Source organism: Dendropsophus ebraccatus, chromosome 1, assembly GCF_027789765.1.
Source record: "Dendropsophus ebraccatus isolate aDenEbr1 chromosome 1, aDenEbr1.pat, whole genome shotgun sequence".
Classification (NCBI taxonomy): Eukaryota; Metazoa; Chordata; class Amphibia; order Anura; family Hylidae; genus Dendropsophus; species Dendropsophus ebraccatus.
Window position 1 is genome coordinate 173,477,999 of NC_091454.1, and position 20,784 is coordinate 173,498,782.

The 20,784-nt window shown below is 38.4% G+C and overlaps 1 protein-coding gene across 2 annotated transcripts in view; it reads left to right on the forward strand.

The window, feature by feature from the left end:
• NTRK3 (neurotrophic receptor tyrosine kinase 3) overlaps window positions 1-15,438 on the forward strand; it is a 480,773-nt gene extending 465,335 nt beyond the window's left edge. For both annotated transcript variants that reach the window (XM_069984884.1, XM_069984879.1), the window contains 2 exons: window positions 12,701-12,859; window positions 14,768-15,438. In XM_069984884.1, coding sequence (XP_069840985.1) covers window positions 12,701-12,859; window positions 14,768-14,953 — 345 coding nt within the window. In that variant the 3' untranslated portion in view covers window positions 14,954-15,438. The remainder of the gene's footprint in view (window positions 1-12,700; window positions 12,860-14,767) is intronic.
• The last annotated feature ends 5,346 nt before the right edge of the window (window positions 15,439-20,784 follow it).

Consider the following 20,784-nt stretch of genomic DNA (forward strand, 5'->3'; position numbering starts at 1 on the left):
TCGTACTGACCTATAGAGTAATGGTATCATGTCGCTTTTACCATATAGTGCATTACGTAGACACAGGAACCCCCCAAACGTTACCATATTGCATTCTTTTTTGCGATTTCACCAATTTATATCTTCATAAATAATATATTTGGAATTCCATCATACATGTTATGGTAAAATGAATGACGCCATTACAAAGTACAACTATTCCTGTAAAAAACAAGCACTTACATGGCTTGTAGATAGAAAACTGAGAGTGCTAGAGCTCTTAGAAGGGGAGGAGGGAAAAATGAAAGCACCAAGATCAAAATTTGCGCGGTCCACTGGGTCATTTTGGGCCTGGTCCTCAAAGGGTTAAGGATTGTAAAATCCCTTTAATTTTCTTTAATCTATAAAAATAATAACATTAACATACTTTTAAGTAGTTCTATATACTATACTGTATGTTATGTCTTTATCTTAATCATGCCTGTACCTATTTAAAGAGACCCATCTGAAGACTAGCCTTCACCCCAATCAGATGTATGTCCTTCGAGCCCTACACATATGCTGTCTGAAAACTAAGCCTGGTAAAATTGATTTGCTTGCCCTTTGGAAAATGAAATTCCCTTTTGAGAAGACAGTGTTTGATTTATGCATCCTCACGATAATTAAAAGAGCGCTAACCATTTTCCCTTGATTGAAATTGTAGAAATAATGATCTCTAAAATACCGCCTTCAGAGTCTCTAAGAGAATTGAGCATCATGAGAACCACTGGTCCAATGGAAGTGCATGTCAGTGTTCAGTCAGTCAGTGGAAAGGAGCAGATGTCAGCCCTGCTATGGTTTACCACACATCACGGGCACTCGAAATGTTCAATCTTAATGAAACACGCACAAACACATAATGCCTCCCTCTAGACATCACTTACACAATGGAATGTTTATGTCTGCATCTGTTTTTGTTCTCTATATTTTATGTACACTACATTTTACTTATTTATTTCCATACCTTACGTTTGGTGAACTTGTAAAATGTGTGTTAGTAATTTCGATAAAATACATATGTAGCTACAAACTTACTTTTAAACATCCCCCAAGTCGAAGCATATCAGTGACAGGGAGGTTAGGGGAAGTCAAATTCTCCAATACTCCATACTAAAACTATCTAAAAAAAAAAAAAAAAAAAAAAAAAATGTTGTTCTCTGCCACTCCAGAACAGCCACTTCTCCAGTGTCCCTTTCCATTAGTGCTGCATTGATATTACATACTTCATGCACTTGACATTGCATCCAATCACTGGCTTCAGCAGTCTCTTTCTGTATGTATGGCATGCGACAGCTGATATCAGTGGTTGGGTGTATGTGACCACCACACCACTTCCATTGGAGGACACCATAGTGGTGTCCTTGGTGGCAGTGGATTACCTTCCTGCCATGTGTGCATTCTAGTATGGAACAACCTTTGTTATTGGATTGAGACTAGGATTAACCCTTTGAGGACCAGGCCCAAAATGACCCAGTGGACCACGCAAATTTTGATCTTTTCGCTTTTGTTCCCCCCCCCCTTCTAAGACCTCTAGCACTCTCCGTTTTCTATCTACAAGGTCATGTATTGGCTTGTTTGCTTCAGGAATAGTTGTACTATGTAATGGCGTCTTTGATTTTACCATAACATGTATGACGATATCCCAAATATATTATTTATGAAGATATAAATAGGTGAAATCGTAAAAAAGAATGCAATATGGTAACATTTAGGGGGTTCCTGTGTCTACATAAGGCACTGTATGGTAAAAGCGACATGATACTATTACTCTTTAGGTCAGCCCTAACACAACCATATGAAGGTTACACAGATTCTCTAATGTTATATATATATTTTTTTATGAAATCCTTTTCTGTGGCAAATAATTATTAATAAAATGGGTCTATTGTTACGCTTATAACAGTTTTATTTTTTCACCTACGGAGCTCAATGGGGTGTCATTTTTTCCGCCATGATCTCCAGTTTTTATTAATACCATATTTGTGAAGATGGGACGTTTCGATCACTTTTTATAATTTTTTTTATATATATAATGTAAAATAAAGTCGGTAATCCGCGCATTTTTCCCTCTTTTCGTCTACACCTTCGTCGTTCGCAATGAAGCTTGTTATATTTTAATAGATCGGACAATTATGCATGCTACAGTATATTATATGCACAAGCCAAAAAGACAGAAATGGCGGCACATCGCACCCATAGCTGACACAAAAGCTTATTCAGCTACATTTAAAACCAACATCAGAAGTTATTATATAATTTGGCCAAACCATATTGCCTCATGTACCACGTGCAGGTCTTCTGATACACATGAGTCCCTAACCAAAAAACATCACTGTGCCAGTCAGCGACCACAATCCCCGCAAAACGTGCGCAGGCAGAGAAAGGGGGCCATGGAATGGCCCTGCAACCCCATTGTCACAGGACCAGACCCTAAAGGGCCCCCCCGGACCCCGCAGGCGCCACCGGCGGAAAAAGAGGACGCCAAGCAACACAAGTGTGAAGAAGCTCTTACCTCTCTCTCCATTCCTCTGCAGGTAGAATGGGAGAATACTAGGAGATCCTCCCCTTATGAACACAGGTGCTTCCCGCTAATTTGGATCACATGGGTCTTGCAAAGCACGAGTGCTAGCCACAATGAAAAAAGGGACAGAATACATAAAATATGCACAAGCCAAAAAGACAGAAATGGCTGCACATCGCACCCATGGCTGACACGAAAGCTTATTCAGCTACATTTAAAACCAACATCAGAAGTTAGTATATAATTTGGCCAAACCATATTGCCTCATGTTCCACGTGCAGGTCTTCTGATACACATGAGTCCCTAACCAAAAAACATCACTGTGCCGGTCAGCGACCACAATCTCGCAAAACGTGTGCAAGCAGAGAAAGGGGGCCACGGAATGGCCCTGCAACCCCATTGTCACAGGACCAGACCCTAAAGGGCCCCCCCGGCGGAAAAAGTGGACGCCAAGCAACACAAGTGTGAAGAAGCTCTTACCTCTCTCTCCATTCCTCTGCAGGTAGAATGGGAGAATACTAGGAGATCCTCCCCTTATGTACACAGGTGCTTCCCGCTAATTTGGATCACATGGGTCTTACAAAGCACGAGTGCTAGCCACAATGAAAAAAGGGACAGAATACATAAAATATGCACAAGCCAAAAAGACAGAAATGGCTGCACATCGCACCCATGGCTGACACGAAAGCTTATTCAGCTACATTTAAAACCAACATCAGAAGTTAGTATATAATTTGGTCAAACCATATTGCCTCATGTACCATGTGCAGGTCTTCTGATACACATGAGTCCCTAACCAAAAAACATCACTGTGCCGGTCAGCAACCACAATCCCCGCAAAACGTGCGCAAGTAGAGAAAGGGGGCCACGGAATGGCCCTGCAACCCCATTGTCACAGGACCAGACCCTAAAGGGCCCCCCCGGACCCCGCAGGCGCCACCGGCGGAAAAAGAGGACGCCAAGCAACACAAGAAGAAGCATTTAAACATTTAAAACCAACATCAGAAGTTAGTATATAATTTGGCCAAACCATATTGCCTCATGTACCACGTGCAGGTCTTCTGATACACATGTTTATTTGTTTATTCATTTTACATGTTTACATTTTACATGTTTTATTTATATAATGGGAAAGGGGGGCTGATTTAAACTTTTATTGGGGGAGGGGTTTTGGGGTATTGTGTTAGTGATTTTAACTTTTTTTTTAATACATTTTAAGTCACTTTGGGACATTTTATACACTGATCATTGCTATGCCACAGGCATAGCATTGATCAGTGTTATCGGTGCTCTGCTCACTGAGCCAGGCTCAGTAAGCAGATCGCCGATCGGACTGCACAGAGGAAGGTGAGAGACCTCCTGCGTTCCGCTTTAACAATCGGGACCCCCGCAGTCACACTGCGGGGGTCCCGATCGGTAAGTTACAGGGGACTCCCTTTGTCACTTACACTTAAATGCCGCGGCCCTTTAAGGAGTTAATGTCACGCTGCTGCGCCATCGCTGCAGGGTGTCATTGACAGTGAGGTGCCTGCTGCTGATTGCAGCCGGCCCCCACCTGCTATGAAGCGCGCTCAGCTCCGGAGCGCTTCATAGCTCAGGACGTACCGGTACGTCCAGGGTCATCTGGGCACAGACTTCCAGGACGTACTGGTATTTCCTAGGTCATCTAGGGGTTAAAGAACTTCGCTTGTCACTCTGATCATCCATGAACTTATAGGGGGACATTTACGATTCTGTGGTGGTGCAGAACGCTTGCTCGCAGGCATAAATCATGATCCAAATCTACACCTGCTGGGTGCGCGGGTTCAGGCGCCTGGCGGGCCGGATTCACTGAGAGGTGTGCGTCTCTTAAAGAATTCTGACATGGAAGACTTATACACCGGTCTTCATAAATCCCCACATAGTGTCCCCTTGAAATTTTGCAGAGACATGTCAAAAATATTGATTAAAAGGACGCTGGTTGACCTCAGGAAGATCAACCAAAACACTGCAGTGACACCATCACGTGTCTCAACGTCAGTGTATTCTAGAACATTGCCCCCTGGGAAATCGAATATGCAAAAGAACACTGCAGAGACACCATCACATGTCTCGACGTCAGTGAACAAGCCAGACCTTCTCTCCGGGAAGGAACAACCAATCCAAAGCGTTCTCCAGTCAAGGAAACCACCTCAGCAAGGTATCCATCCACAGACAGCTGTTTCGGGGTTTTTGCCCCTCATCAGTGTGGATTATGTTTCTGGCTAGGTCAACCAGCGTCCTTTTGCATGCACTTACTAGTCATTGCTCCCACTAGCAAGAATCCTACTCCACACTGATGAGGGGCAAAAACCCTGAAACAGCTGTCTGTGGATGGATACCTTGCTGAGGTGGTTTCCTTGACTGGAGAACGCTTTGGCTTGGTTGTTCCTTCCCGGAGGGAAGGTCTGGCTAGTTCACTGACGTTGAGACATGTGATTGTGTCTCTGCAGTGTTCTTTTGCATATTTGAAAAATATTGATTAGTCAGGGTCTGAAAGTTTATACCCCTATGATCTCTAAAACAAGTTGGACTCACTGCCTTTTCTGTCTCATTTCACTAGAGGAGCTGTATAGGCCTATAATAGGGTTAACATGTGCAGTGAGGGGGAGCTCATACCAAGTCATGGAGTAAACTGCAGGACAATGGATTTCTCACAGCTCATTTTAGAGATCGTCGGGGGTGGTGACTAGAGGTGAGCGGAACTTTCGGACTTTCGGTATCTTGAATTCCCTGGAAGATCCTTTCCGCAGATTCCCGATAGCACAACTACGCTCCCGGGATCGCAGGCATAGTAATGGAGCGAAGATGCCGTCGGACCAAAAGTCCGAAGGTTCGCTCATCTCTAGTGGTGGCCACTCAGACCATGACAAATCAAACTTTTGGCATGTCTCTGAGAAATGGTAAAAGTTTTTTTTCTTCAAATGACAGGCACGGTTTAAGCCGTCAAGCTGCTACAAAACTACAATTCCCGTCATACCTGAAAAACCAAAGCTTTGCTTTTGGCTATCCAGACATGATGGGAATTGTAGTTCTGCAACAGCTAGAGGGTCACAGGTTTGACACCTGTGTTCTAAAAAATGAGCCTCAGGTTTTGAGATATTTCCAAATTTTTTAAAAGTTCATTCTGCTTTTGGTATCATGATATGACACACCAACAAGCAAACCAGAAGTCTCATTTTCTCTATTAACGATAATGACTTTGAATGCCTTTCCATCTCTTTACAGTGTTTTCAGCACAGGTTGTAAAAGGTTTTTATTGTATAATAAATAAAGTAAGTGTATTAATTTGTATAATTATATTATGCCATAGCTTTTTATTAGCTTGTCTGTGTTCACGTTATCTTAGTTTTTACCTTAGAATCACCTATCAGTCAACTTCTGTATCTACACAGTTCATTTCAAGAGCATAATAGGTATTTAGCCAATTAGTATTTCTCTTTCATTTACTGAAAATTGTGTGGCCGTTAAATATGATAATAGTGCACTTTATCATAGCAATTTGTTCATGTTGCCAGAGAGTTTACTTATAAAACAATGAAATATACTAATCACTTCTGAACTACATAAAAGAATATGGGCATTTAATATGAAAATCCATACAGATTTTTTTCCAACTAAAAGTCTAGTAAGGGGAGGGGGAGGCGCTAAAGAAAAATAGAAAAATATCCTATACTTACCTACCCCGGTCCCTTCCTGGTCCACTGTAGTTCCCTTTGATCCCCTGAAGTGTTAAGCGGACCTGACAAAAAAAAAAAACCCAAAAGGTAAAGAGAGACCAGAGGGCAAATACATAATACATTTTGCAAAAAAGAATATAAGGAAAACACATTATCACTATTGCCTTACTTCACCAGTATCCCTGGGACCCTTGAAACCGCCCAACACGTGTTTCACTCTTCCGTGCTTTATCAGCTATTGAATACACAAATGTGTAATGTTTCATTGGTACTATAGTAATATCACACTTAACAGATTGTAGCTGATCATTGGGAGTCCCTGTGACAATTCCTCATCATAGCACCCTTCTAACAAAATGGCATTGTCCAAAGTGGATAGGTTCCATAATGCACTGATGTCTAGTAACAGGGGCATAGCCAGGATTCATGGGGCCCCATAGCAAGAGACTGTACAGCCCACCCCCCCTCCCGTCGACACACAGCACAAAGTACTGAATATATATATATATATATATATATATATATATATATTAGGCTTGGTGATGTGGCCACAAACAAAAATCTCTTATGACCAGAGGCAGAAGCAGCTAAAAAAGTGACTGGCAGAGCAGAGAGCCAATGGCTTCTTGCTCTGTCAGTCTACTATATTTAACTATAAGGGCCCATTAGGAGCCCTTATGGTTACATACAAAGGTGCAGGAGCAGACTACCTTCTGCCTAACCTCTTATGTACTGCAGTGTGTAAGTGACCCAAAGTTCACTTACATGCTGGAACACAAAAAAAAAAAAACACAGTTAAAAAGGAAGACAAGGAGATCTCTGCTTCCCTGCTTCTGCACTGATAACCCCTGACCTCTGGCATAATTTACTACTTGATTGCAGCAGCCGGAGAACAGAGGTTAGGGGTTATCAGAGAAGTGAAGAAAAGATCTCCTTGTCCTCTGCATATTAACCGTTTTTCATGTTGCAGCATGTAAGTGAACACTGGTTCACTTACACATTTCAGTACAAAAGGGGTTAAACACATGGACACAGGAGACTCTTATCTTCCCTGTGCATCCCAGGACCCCCCTCCTGCATGGGCCCCATAGGAACTGCCTACCCTGCCTCTATGGTAGCTACGCAACTGTTTAGTAATCTTCCTGTTTCTGAGGCTAAGTAATGACAGTTTTTGATACCTATAAACACTTTCTCAATTGTAAGTAGTGCTTCCAGTGTGCAGAACCAGGGGTGCTCCTCTGAGGCTGCTAGTAAACAATCAGAAAATACATGCATCACCTTATAAACATCAATCTCCTAGTGATTCATTAGCAAGTCTGGGGGTGTTTCCCTTTCATATTTAATTGTTATACTGTCTTTGATTATCATTTTGAATTTAATATAATAAGTGCATTGTTTAGCTAGATAGGAACCAAAATCTGATGTAATTGAAGGAAGATGCACAGATAGAAAGAAAGAAAAATGATAATAGATTATGCTTTGCTTTTCATTTTGTTAGAAGTGCCAGAGCACAAACATTAACCTGTGCTTGCTTTTAGGCAGGGACATTGTGTGCAGCAATGCATAGCAAATTCTATTTGTGTTGTTTTATCATAGAATCTTTCTAGAAGGCTTCACAGATGTATGAATATCTTTAAGCAGACAATGATATCAGAACAAGACCTCATTGCTGTAATGCTTAATTTTAGAGCAATGAAGACTAATTTTATTATATTCCCTCATATTTGAGTATTAGCAAATCTCAAGTATTTAATTAGCCGCACTATGCAAACATCTAACACATTAAATAAACAAGCTCTTGAATCTTTGCCTTTGCTTAAATAGGCAAATAAAGTCTGAGCATGTGGTGCCGAGCCCATTATTGTTTCCTATTATCAACATACTAGGGGAAGAGAGAGGATTTTTTTTTTTTGCTAGTTCCCTGCATAACAATGAACTCCCTACTAAAATACCAATGTCAATACATTTATTTGCATTTAATATAGTTCTCATCTACACTACAGACTTACACTGCCCATGTAAACACATGAATCTACTTAACCTCCATTAATATATTAATGGAAATGAATGAAGATGTCTTAAAATCATAACCTTGGGAGTAACATCATGACGTTCTCTGCATTACAATAATACTTTCCTATAAAATCTGTGAGTAACACATTCATTATTAAAGGGAAAAATCAAACTTGAACAACCAGAACCTATTCCACCACACACTTGAAGAGTTAAAAGCTTCACCTAGTTTAACCTTCATTTCAGGATAAGTACTTAGTTGCTTGCTTCCATAGCTGTTTCCTTGTATGCAGGTAACTGGTCAATTAGACAAATGGGTCCTGACGGCTGCTGCATGTCATTCAAAAGGGTTTACTGATTTAGAAGAAAACTGTTTTCAACTAGCGATGTCTGTGCAGCCCTTGCCTTAAGTGTAAAAAAAAATAAACCTTATACATAACTCACCATGCTCCCTGGTGTTCTTGTAGTTTCTGCCCGCTGTCTATAGCTGCGGATAGGACTTCAGAGACTGTCTCTGAAGTTACAGTCTCTGAGCAGCCTGACACTTTAGAGAGCAGCTCTGAAGTTCAACAGCAGGTGCGGACAGCAGGCAGCAGCTAGGCGACACCAGGGATCATGGGTAGGTCTGTTAAAGTGTACTATTTGTTATACAGTCATCAATTGTTGGCCCCACATCACTATCACACATAGAGATGCGCAGTCGGCATCCGATTATTTTTACGCAGGTTGAAAGGAAAAAAATCAGCCGATGATTGTTTCTTTGATCGTTCAGTTTGACGCTGATCCCGGATCGGCAATAGCAATCAGGCCATAGCAATCTATCACCGATCTGATCGATCTTTGCTGTGTATATACACAGCATTGATCTCTATGAGAGATCAGTGCTGTGTATATACAAGTCCCCCAGAGGGACTCCTAGTTAAAGTTAAAATAAAAGTAAAAATGTTTTCCTATTTTATAAATATAAATAAATAAATAAACAAATAAATAAACATATTTAGTATTGCAGCGCGCATAATCGCCTGAACTATTAATTAATCACATTCCTGATCTTGCACAGTAAACGGCGTAAGCGCAAAAAAATTCCAAAGTGCTAAATTGCGCATTATTTGTCGCATCAAATCCAGAAAACATTTTATAAAAAGTGATCGAAAAGTCTCATATGCGCAATCAAGGTACTGATAGAAAGTACATGTCATGGTGCAAAAAATGACACCTCAATCAACCCCATAGACCAAAGGATAAAAGCTCTGTAAGCATGGAAATAGAGCAGTTTTAAGGAACATATATTTGTTAACAATGGTTTGAATTTTTTACAAGCCATCAGATAATATAAAAGTTATACATGATACATATCATTGTAATAGTAACGACTTGAGGAACATGCATAACAAGTCAGTTTTACCATAGGGCGGACGGCGTAAATTCAAAACTCCCCGAAATCAAAACAAATTCCTTTTTTTTTTTTTCAATTTGACAGCGCAAATGATTTTTTTCTGGTTTCGCAGCATATGTTATGGAAAAATAATGGCTGTCATTGCAAAGTACAATTGGTTTCACAAAAAATAAGGGCTCATGTGGGTCTCTAGATGAAAAAATGCAAGCACTATGGCCTTTTAAACATAAAGTGGAAAAAGCAAAAGTGCAAAAATGAAAATTGGCTTTGACCTTAAGGGGTTAATAGAACAATCATAGCTAATAAGTTTTTTCTTCAGAACTGCCCCATTTATTAGTTCTAGACTGATGCTACTACTGATGCTGATTCTAGAAAAAAAATCTTCCACCAGTGCACAGGCATGCATAAAATAAAATTTAAAAAATGCAACTTTGCCATTCAAAGTCCCTGGACAGCATGACCCCCCCCCCCCCCCCCCCGCCTAAAATTAAAAAAAAAACAAAAAAAATAAAAAAAAAACCTGTGGCATAACCCACCGAAGTGCTACAAAAATTACCCCTTTAAATAAAGAATCAATACAGCAAATTCTACTTTACTCTAGCACTCATTGTTTGGGTGTACAACACATGTTTCAGTCTGTTATTTCATAATGTCATTTTTTATCTTATTGGTCTCTGATACTATGAAGTTTGCTTTATTGTCTAGCACCAGCCTTAGGGTTGCTCTATTACAATTGACTCTGTATTTCAGTACTAGGGCAGAGGTTGGTGGCTTGACTGTTCTTTAATAAGGCACCATGTAATCCTCACAATACGATTTCACAACGGCAGATAAGTAAATAAGAAATGGCAGGGTATATAGGAAAAAAGAAACATGCCCATGTAGAGAAGAGATTCTTTCATTTCTGTGATGCTTGATAGGCTTTGTACAATTGTTTCTGATGTACCTATGTTCTAAAACATAGTTCATGAAGAAAAATGCAAATACAGCAACTTCAATACCTAAGTGCACTGCATGCTGTTTGTGTATATGTAATGTAAGAAGTATCAATGTAGATGAATGTGAGCGATGACAGTATTTATAGCAAAAGAATTATGATATTTAAATTTAACCAAATACCTTTCTAACTTGCCATTAGAGCTTACTTAGGCAAGATAAAGACCTTTACTTAAAGGGGTAGTGCGGCGCTAAAAAATTATTCACAGAATAACACACATTCACAGAATAACACACACACCCTGCCGCCGTCCCCCCTCCGCCGCGTCACAACTGTGTTCAGCGTCATCAGCTGCTCAGCCGCGATTGGCTGAGCATAACTGTGCTCAGCCAATCGCGGCTGAGCACAGTTGTGACCCGGCGGAGGGGGGATGGCGGCAGGGATTCAGCCGTCCGTCCAAAGATGACATTTGGCACAAAATGGCGGACAGCCCTCGACACGGATCAGGTAATGTATAATGCACCACACACTTTTGGGTACACGGGCGGGGGTGGTGGGACACGTAATGTGTGTTATTCTGTGAATAATTTTTTAGCGCCGCACCTTTAATGCAAATGTGACCACAATGGATTGGATACCGCATAATAGCCTTTTATAAAATCTATTAAGAAGGTTTTCTCATCATATAAAGTGATGGCATACAGTATATGCATATGCTATGACTTTATGATTAGTGGAGGTCCAAACTTCCGGACTCCAACTGTTTATGAGCAGGATAGGGATTCAGAGCAGATATAGCACTATGGGGGAAATTTATCAAGGGCTTTGCACCTATTTTTAGAACCATTTTTAAAATCTAAGTTTTATTTATGAACCAGTATTTGACGGGCAAATATTTTTTAGATGCACCTTTTTTTTTACTGCCTGTTTTGAGTATTCACCAAAAAGTTTGCAAATTCCTGGATTAGCGCCCAGAATTTGAGCCTTTTACATTTTTTTTTAAAGTTGCACAAACAGGTACCGAATGAATATTCTTGTATAATTTTTGCTTTTTCTGCAACTTGTGACTTTTTACTTGCATTCACTGAAGTGCTACAGTTTCATAAGTCAGTCACAAGATTTCGGAACAAAATATACACCAATCCTCATTAGAATAGTCACACAAATTAGACTCCTTAGTAAATGTCCCCCTATGTCTCCTTCTTGAGAGTGACAGGATTCCCATTCATTCTTTCATTCTCATTACCACTGGAGTAACCCAGAGGTCAGGGCTGCTGTTTTACATAGTGTGAACATAGCCTAAATGCAATTGATGAAACCAGCACATTTTTTGTATGAAGTAGTAGTATTGGTAAATCTTCCTCCATTTTAGTAGAGAAAGAAATAAGAGATGGATTCATTGTTAATTTAAGTTAAGTTTTTTTCCCCCATATCCATCCTATGGCTGGGTTCACAGTACGTATATTTCAGTCAGTATTGTGGTCCTCATATTGCAACCAAAACCAGGAGTGGATTAAAAATACAGAAAGGCTCTGTTCACACAATGTTGAAATTGAGTGGATGGCCGCCATTTAATGGCAAATATTTGCTGTTATTTTAAAACAACGGCTGTTATATTGAAATAATGGCAGTTATTTACTGTTATATGGCGGCCATCCACTCAATTTCACCATTGTGTGGACAGAGCCTTTCTTTGTTTTTAATCCACTCCTGGTTTTGGATGCAATATGAGGACCACAATACTGACTGAAATATACATAGTGCTAACCCAGCCTAAATTTGTAAATAAATCTATATCTAGAAAATAGAAATAAAGGGGGAGATTTATTAAACATGGTGTAAAGTGAAACTGGCTCAGTTGCCCCTATGAAAGGTGGAATATGTTTGGTTGCTAGGAGCAACTTATCCAGTTTACTTTACATCACGTTTGATAAATCACCCCTGTGTGTGTGTGTGTGTGTGTGTGTGTGTGTGTGTGTGTGTGTGTATATATATATATATATATATATATATATATATATAAATTTTTTCCTCAAGTAGATATTGTCTTTACATGAAATAAAATGTTGAACTTTATGTCTGTTTCTTTCTGGTTTTCTTCTTTTTTTTATCTCTAGGTGGGAGGACATACAATGCTGCCAATCCGTTGGATGCCTCCAGAGAGTATAATGTACAGAAAGTTTACCACAGAGAGTGATGTGTGGAGTTTTGGTGTTATCCTTTGGGAGATATTTACATATGGAAAGCAACCATGGTTTCAACTCTCAAACACAGAGGTATGATCCATGCTTCAATTCCAATATTTCTGTTACCCATTTAGTCAACTGTTCACGGCTGTCTCTGCAAATGACAGATAGTGATGCATTAATGAGAGTAAATTGTGCTTCAGGCTGTGACATTTGCATTTTAAGACTAAGGCTAAGGCTCAAGCACCGTCTAAATCCAGAATGGTGGCATAGCATGTTAAATGAATAATAAATCTGGGCATTAGTTGGCATTATTTGAGCGATATGTACTGTATGTTTCTGTAGTTGATAGACTAATCAATAGTTAGACATAGTGTCTCAAAGTCCTTACTTAGTAAACTTATGTTGTATTTCCACACATGGGAAATTGATGTATTTCTGAAACACCTAAACATTAAATTAGTTCTGTCAGTGCAGTTGACTGACTGTCTTACTTTACACCAGGACAAACAAGAGCAATGTCGACTTTGATTACATCTGTAGCATGCTTCTTGACTGGTAAACATCTTCTACTCAAGAAGCACTTAGGGTCTATCTATTTAAGTGGTACACAAAGACTATCTGCAAAAGCTTGGACTCTTGTACTACAAGATAATTGCATTCATTGTTTTAAACAACGACAAAAAAATCAACTAAAAGGCATCTTCCTGAAAACATTCATTTCAATGATTGTAGTTAATGGACTGAAAAGTAACATTCCTAAAATGAGATAAGTTTAGAAAGAAGACAAAAATTTATATATATATATATATATATATATATATATATATATGTCTGTGCGCGCAGGTGTAGACAGCAGCAGCTCTATGGAGGAAATTTATTGAACTGGTGTGAAGAAGAATTGCTAGGGGCAACTGAGACAATTCTTCTTTACACCAGTTTGATAAATCTCCCCCTATGTGCTTGTGTGGTCATGATGTGAGTGCAAGCCAGTCTACCTCAACTATAAACTTCCGTCCAGTTCCTGGGACCTTTCTGTACACCTTTTTTCAACCACTTGTCCTTCCGTTCTTTCAACCAATTGCCCTTCCCTTAGTGGTTGAGTATTTTATTATCTGGTATAATAGGTGCACAATTAAAAGATAGTGGATTCAAGGAAGGGTTTTAGAGTGGCTTTTTTCAATGTCCAAATGCCCTGCTCAGAATTAACAAGGTGCCAGGTTCTCTTGTAGTAAAACCCCTTCTTTATTGGACAGTAATGCAAGTGTTTTGGGGGTCCACAGCAACTTTTATCAAGCATAGAATAGTATAGTATATTTAGTATAACGTGAGTCAAGACATTAGTTATAGTATGCTTGATAAGGAGGGAGGTGGACCCCCAAAACGTGTTGCATTACTGTAAAGAAGTGTTTTTGCCATATGAGAACCTGGAACATTGTTATTCCTAAGCAGGGTATTTGGGCATTGCAAAGAGCAACTCTGGCCCCTTCCTCTGAGCCACTTTCAATTGTACAACTATTCACTACAGGAGGGGTTTGGAAAGTGGATGGCAGCCAAACCTCCTTTTAACACAGCAACAATCATTAGAGTCATTAGATTTTCTACACTAGACACCAGAAGCTGAAATCTGCTCATATGTCACTATAGTGCCTGGGCATAGAGGATGAAGGTAAGTTTCTTACTTTTACCCTCTGTGCTGTTTTTGTGTATTTTGTAGGTTAATTCATATGAGACAGTATTACCCATAGTGCACAAAACTGCCCCATTAGCATATGAATTAAATTACAAAGCACACCAAAATGGCACAGGGGATGAAGGTAAGAACCTTACCTTCATCCTCAGTGCCTTATGCACTTATGGAGACATACGAGCAGGTGATATGCTTCTAACCTGCTGATAGTTTCCCTTAAATCGTTGCTATTTTTTGCTAAATGTTTTTCCTTATGTCAGTGGACCTGAAGTTTTTCATCTCTTTTTCACATACTATCTTTCCTTTAGGTTATTGAATGCATCACACAAGGACGTGTCCTGGAGAGACCCCGGGTGGCTCCAAAAGAAATCTATGACATTATGCTGGGGTGCTGGCAAAGAGAGCCACAGCTACGGTTAAATATCAAAGAAATCTATAAGATTCTTCAAGCCCTAGGGAAGGCTTCTCCAATTTACTTGGACATTCTGGGCTAGCACGGCCACTTCGTAAATTGTTCTATCCTGGTTTACCCTTATGTTCCCTTTTCCTGCTTTTCCGAACAAATGTCTTCATAAGGAAAAAAAAAAAGACAAAAACAAAAAAAAATAACAAAAAACTTAAGTGCCTGCAACACATTATAACACAGAAAAGAGCCTGTAAGAGCAGATGAATTTTTTTTACATCTTCCACCAATACGACAAAGAAGTCTCTGCTATTACAGACTAAATAAGAATAAAAATGAGGACATTGGGATGTAAATTATTCCACTGGAGATGTGGTTGTCCTTTAACTCCTGTACAACCAGTGTGCACAGCTCAGTACTCAACTAAATGCATAAAGACAATCTTGTTCTAAAAACTCCACAATGGCATCAAGCCTTAAGATGACATAGTCAATGAAGCATTTTACCTTTGTTGCATATGTATTGGTGGATTGCAGCAACCAAATATGTTGTCTCCCTCAAAGGAATACAGATATTTGATGATCTACTAAGTATATTCATAAAAGAAACAGCAACAAATTGCAATTCAGCCATTTTTGGAAGCTGTAAATTTACCTACTGTTCTACAATACTTCTAAATTTATGAACAATTTTTATAATCCGTAACTCCAAAATGTATAAGATTCCTGATTTCTGAAAAATGAATTGGTACCTACGGGTAAAACAATATATTTGTTTAGATCAGTTCAGTTTTTTTTTTTTCCTTTTTTTGAGAAAAAAAAATATTTGACCATCGTAGGTGAAAACCTTACACCAGTAACTACCATAGTATTACAAATGGTATAAAGGTTTAACACAAGTACGCAAATATAAGAGTCCTGTCTAGGGAAATGTCTAGTAGGGAATGGATAGTCTTTGTGTTTTTGTCCTTCCTACTTTTGGTGTTTTTTGGGATGTCTTTGTTTTAATGTAGTGTGTCTCAGGTCTGAATTACAGTTCTACCGGAAGTCAGTTTTCAGTGACTCTCCCGATCATGTTAAATTCATAATCAAATAAGTATCCTAAAAATATGAGGACAGATTTATTTTCCTAAAATGAAAAAAATCTAGAGAAATGAGATTAAATGTCTTTATTATTATTTACGTAAGCATAGAGGAGGACATTTTATTGAGGGATATATTCATGTCACCATCCCATTTCCAGTTTTAGTTCCCCATAGAAAAAAAAATTACAGTATATGTAACATAGTTGTATCTGAGCTGATGTAATATAGCATAACATTGACATAGCCAAATAACTTCACTTTTCTTGTCACATTTTGTTCTTAATATACAGTACTACAATACATATACCTTATTTAATCCGTTGACTTGATCGGAGGATAGGATGGGAAAAAAGTGAATGGCTGAAATAAATCTGCTCAAATCATCTCACTTCAAACGGAAATCATCTCCCATAATTATGCCATAAAAGGAGCAAAGCATCTGTGGTTTCAACCCAGCAAAATAAAGGACACGGAGAGAGTTAGAACGTTCCAATAAATTTGGATAAAGGGTTGATTGATGGTGGAAAAACATTAGTTCAAAGAAGTTACATTGGCCAAATTGATTTTACAAAATGTCCATCTTTTTTCCAACTGAATATAACCATTGAAGACACCGCAAGCCAGGCTCTAAGAAGCTCTTTCTCAAGTGTGGACACAGACGTGAAGTATATTAGCCTTTTTTGACCAGGAAACCCCAAAGTAACCATCAATAGTATTATTACGCTAAAAGTGTTAATGATACTGAAAGGCGTAAAAAAAAAAAAGAAGAAATTACAGTGTTCAATTTAGAGCTTGTGCAAGTAACCTTACATGCTGGATGTAAAGATAAAGAAACAGAAAGTGAATTTCTAAAACTAAAAAGGCTTTGGTGAGAAGGGATTGGAACTGACACCTTCAGCATGTGTATTGTGTACTGTTTATGCGAGGAAGAGCTCATGAATTCATAGGATGACGGGTTCTTTAAGGAGAGGTCAGATAATGTATGTGTTAAACTTTCTTCACAAAAGTGAGCAGTTATTAAAAAGACAAAGGTACCAAATAGAACTGAGAAAGAAACAGATCCAAAGTGAAGACTCCACGAGAGGGACAAATGGCCATTCTGTAAACATTTTGTTGATGCATATTGCCACTATCATTCTACAAAGAACAAACTAGGCAAATAAGTTCAGCATGGATTCTGGTTCAGAAGCTGGAACAGTAAACATAGGCCTTTGAATACATTGTCCATTACCTGGAATATATTGCTAGAATATTCTTTTCATCCATATGTGTTGTTCAATCTAGAGCATTTACATAATTGTATAGTATGCTGGCTGTTTTTTACTATTTCATTTGAGAACTTTTTGTTTGACCTTTTATGGCATTTTATGTCTGTGTTTTGTAGTCCTATAAGAATGACATAAAAGAAATCACTGTGCGGCTTATGTAAATATCCAATCCCTATCACTTGTACATAGTATCCATATATATACACATAAAAGTTAAAAAAAAAAAAAGGGGGAGGGAAAAAAAGAATACAGGTTGATCAGCCTCAAATGACAACACTAACTTATTCATCTTAGAGGAGGATATCAGGAGCATTTTCCAGATTCACTTATACAGTAAGTGTTGGTCTAGTATAAGGATACATTCATTGTTTAAGGTACAGAATGTTACATTTATATAGTTATCATGCAGTCTTGTAACTCCATAAAGAGAAAATGGTTCTCCGTTCTCCACCTATAAATATTTCTGCTAAAAAGTGGTTATCACAGGCTCATACTCCCCCCCCCCCCCCCCCCATTTCCCTTGCCCCCTATTTCTTTCATGTTTAATATTCTTACTGCTTTGGCATCAGAATGGTACTTTGAACCCTTCCATCCCCAATGCAAAATGTAGAAAAAGACCCAAGCTCACCAAGTTTACCTTGTAGTATGCTCTTATGCATAAATGTCTTAGGGTTCCTTTAGATCCCAGGCCCAGGACTGGCTGATACATTTGCCCCTCTATAGTTATTATAAACCTGATTAGAATAAAATTTTGCTTATACAGTACACTACCTAACAGTTAGAACTTTTCTAAAGAAGGTTGTTAGACAATGTTTCAGTAACTTGGCATTTGCTTAAACCTACAAAAAGTGAACGAAGCTTTACATTTTTCATAATACATTCTACTTTATCTTTTACTATGGTGAAAACTCATTGATGTAACATGTTACTTTTATTTTGTACTAAGTTTGACATAGCATTTCTCCTTTTTTTTAATGTTGTGTTCTTAATACATAGTACATAGGATGTCATGTATGGGCTCCGTCCAACACTTTTTCATTAATAACTTGAAAATGACTTTCCCAAGAACATAATTTTGTTTTTATATTTGGCTGTAGGTGTGTTAAAAAGACAATATTCTTTATATTAGTATTAATAGTATCTAGTTTTAAAAAGAAAACGTACCTACCCCAACCCCCATAGCTGCCATTCCAAGTGTCTCCACTCATCTCTAATGCTTCCTGGTTTCAGTGATGCATTGTATCCACAAGAACTGTCCTCTAAGCCAGTCACAGACTAGAGAGATAAAGCTGTTTCCAGTGGTTGACTGAATGGGTAATTCCTGTGGGGGCAACACCTCATAGGAACCAGTGTTAACAAATGGGGACTGAGAGCCATTATACCAGCAGATAGAGGGGATCAGGGTAGGTGAGTATGACTTTTTTTTTAACATGTCCACAGACGAATTTGAAACATTTTCTGTCCCCTGACAACCTCTTTAATATAGGATATCAATTATTTCCAATAACCATTGCATTTTATGTAGGTTTTGAAAAGAAGATCACATAGTAAAACCTCGAATGATATATCCCATAACTGGCACAGTATTAATATCAGTTAATTACAGCTCTGGAGCAGGTACTTGTAAAGAAGATTGAATTCATTTTTGATTTTCTATTTGATCATTGTGCAGGTACATTTTAACAAAGACTATGTAAATTTTAACATTGACGAACAAATGTGGGAATCAATTATCTTAAAGAGCACAGACACAGCCCAACTCTTAACTATCTTATCTGCCTGACACTAAAACTGGCAAATGCTAAGTAAATTGTTTAAGTCACAGTAAGCTGCTGTGTCACTCTTGTTTAACACACAGCTGCTCGAAGATGACAAATCTCCTTATCGTAACCATTAAAGTATTGAAATAAGCTGAATCCCAAAGACTGCAAACAGGCTGGGACTTGAAATGGGGAAAAATTGGCACAAATTCATTCCAAACACAAAGCAGAAAAAATGTGTTCATTTCCTGCTGACTGGGTGGAATTGACTCTTGTATTAAGACTTCAGAAGATCTTTTTTTCCAAGTAATTTCTGCACAGATGACACTGACATCCAAGTTAACCTCTAAGCAGGGAGTTTTATAGAGAGGCTGATTGTAATGCATATGGCAATGTACATTTCTTGGCACAGTAAATCCCAGTTGAAACCCACCATATCTATGTCCTATTCTGTTTATCTTTTTTTTCTCTTGAGCTTCTATATGCGAGAGGAAGAAGCTAGTTTGTGAGAGGGATATGCAGTTCGCTCTTTGTGACCTCAGCATCATGTACTTGTGACCATTCTCAAACAAGCACAGCTGCAGATCTAGGCAGCATGCCAATCTGACGGTAGATATGGCCTGCAACTTCTCTAGGGGTGATGTACAAGGAAAAGGAAAAAAAAAATCTAGCAAGCAGTAAACACCTCTATCTTTACTGGCTGATTGAAAAAAAAAACTTGATGGAATTAAGCCATGTTAAACAGATTTCTTTTAGATGTTTTTGCCAATATGTATTGCTTCTATTTATTTAAAGTATTCATTGATACAATATTGTGAGCATTTTTTTTTTGTAGTAATGTGAAAGTAGACTTTGAACCAAGCTATATTTTACTATCCATGCCCTGTTGAGAGGCTGTTTATGGTATAATGTATACTCATGCTGCTAGTTTCTAGTTATTAAGCATTACTGCCACAGGGTGTTAGTCTGGTCAAATTTCTGTCAGTCATCCATTCAGCAAAGCTGTGAGAAACTGGATAGCATCCAATCCTTTGGCCATATACATAAAGATTATTGTAATACTTTTTGGACCATAAAATACTTTTATGGTCATTCATGATAACTTTATGCTATGTTCACACAACATGAAAAAGAGAGAAAAGGCGGACGATTTTTCTATTTTAAAACACGTCTGTTATTGCTGCAATTTAACTGACTGCAATGCGTTGAAGTCAATGGAATGATGGACTTCCAATACGCACAGTGTATAAAATGATGGACATTATCTGCATAGACGTCAAAAAAATGATCATGACAATTAGCTTTGGACAGATATTGCAAACAGTGGATTTTACTTTTTGGTTGTCCACACACAGTTTTACTTTTTTCACCGCCCTTTACTATTAAATTCAATGGACTTTTCAATTAAACATACATACAAAGGCCAATTAGTCCACCTATTCTAGTCAAACTAGAATAATGTACCAGCAGATGTTATTGCATTGAGGAGCGGCCAATCCTCAAAATAACGGACGTCATTTTAGACTCAAAATTATGGACGTCATTTAAAAAAATTAAATGGACAAGAAAAAACATTGTGGGAGCATAGCCTATTGCTATGTTTCCATGACGTCTTTTTTTTACATGAAAAACATCCATATTTTGATAAAGATGGACCTTACATCATGATCATTAATAACGTCCGTCTTTATAAAAAAAAAAAAAAAAAAAGACGTTTTCCACGTAAAAAAAGATGTCGCGGGATCAGAGCCTATTAGTCCAAACATACATACAAAATGTTCCTAGCAAGAAAGATTTATTACTATTGTGG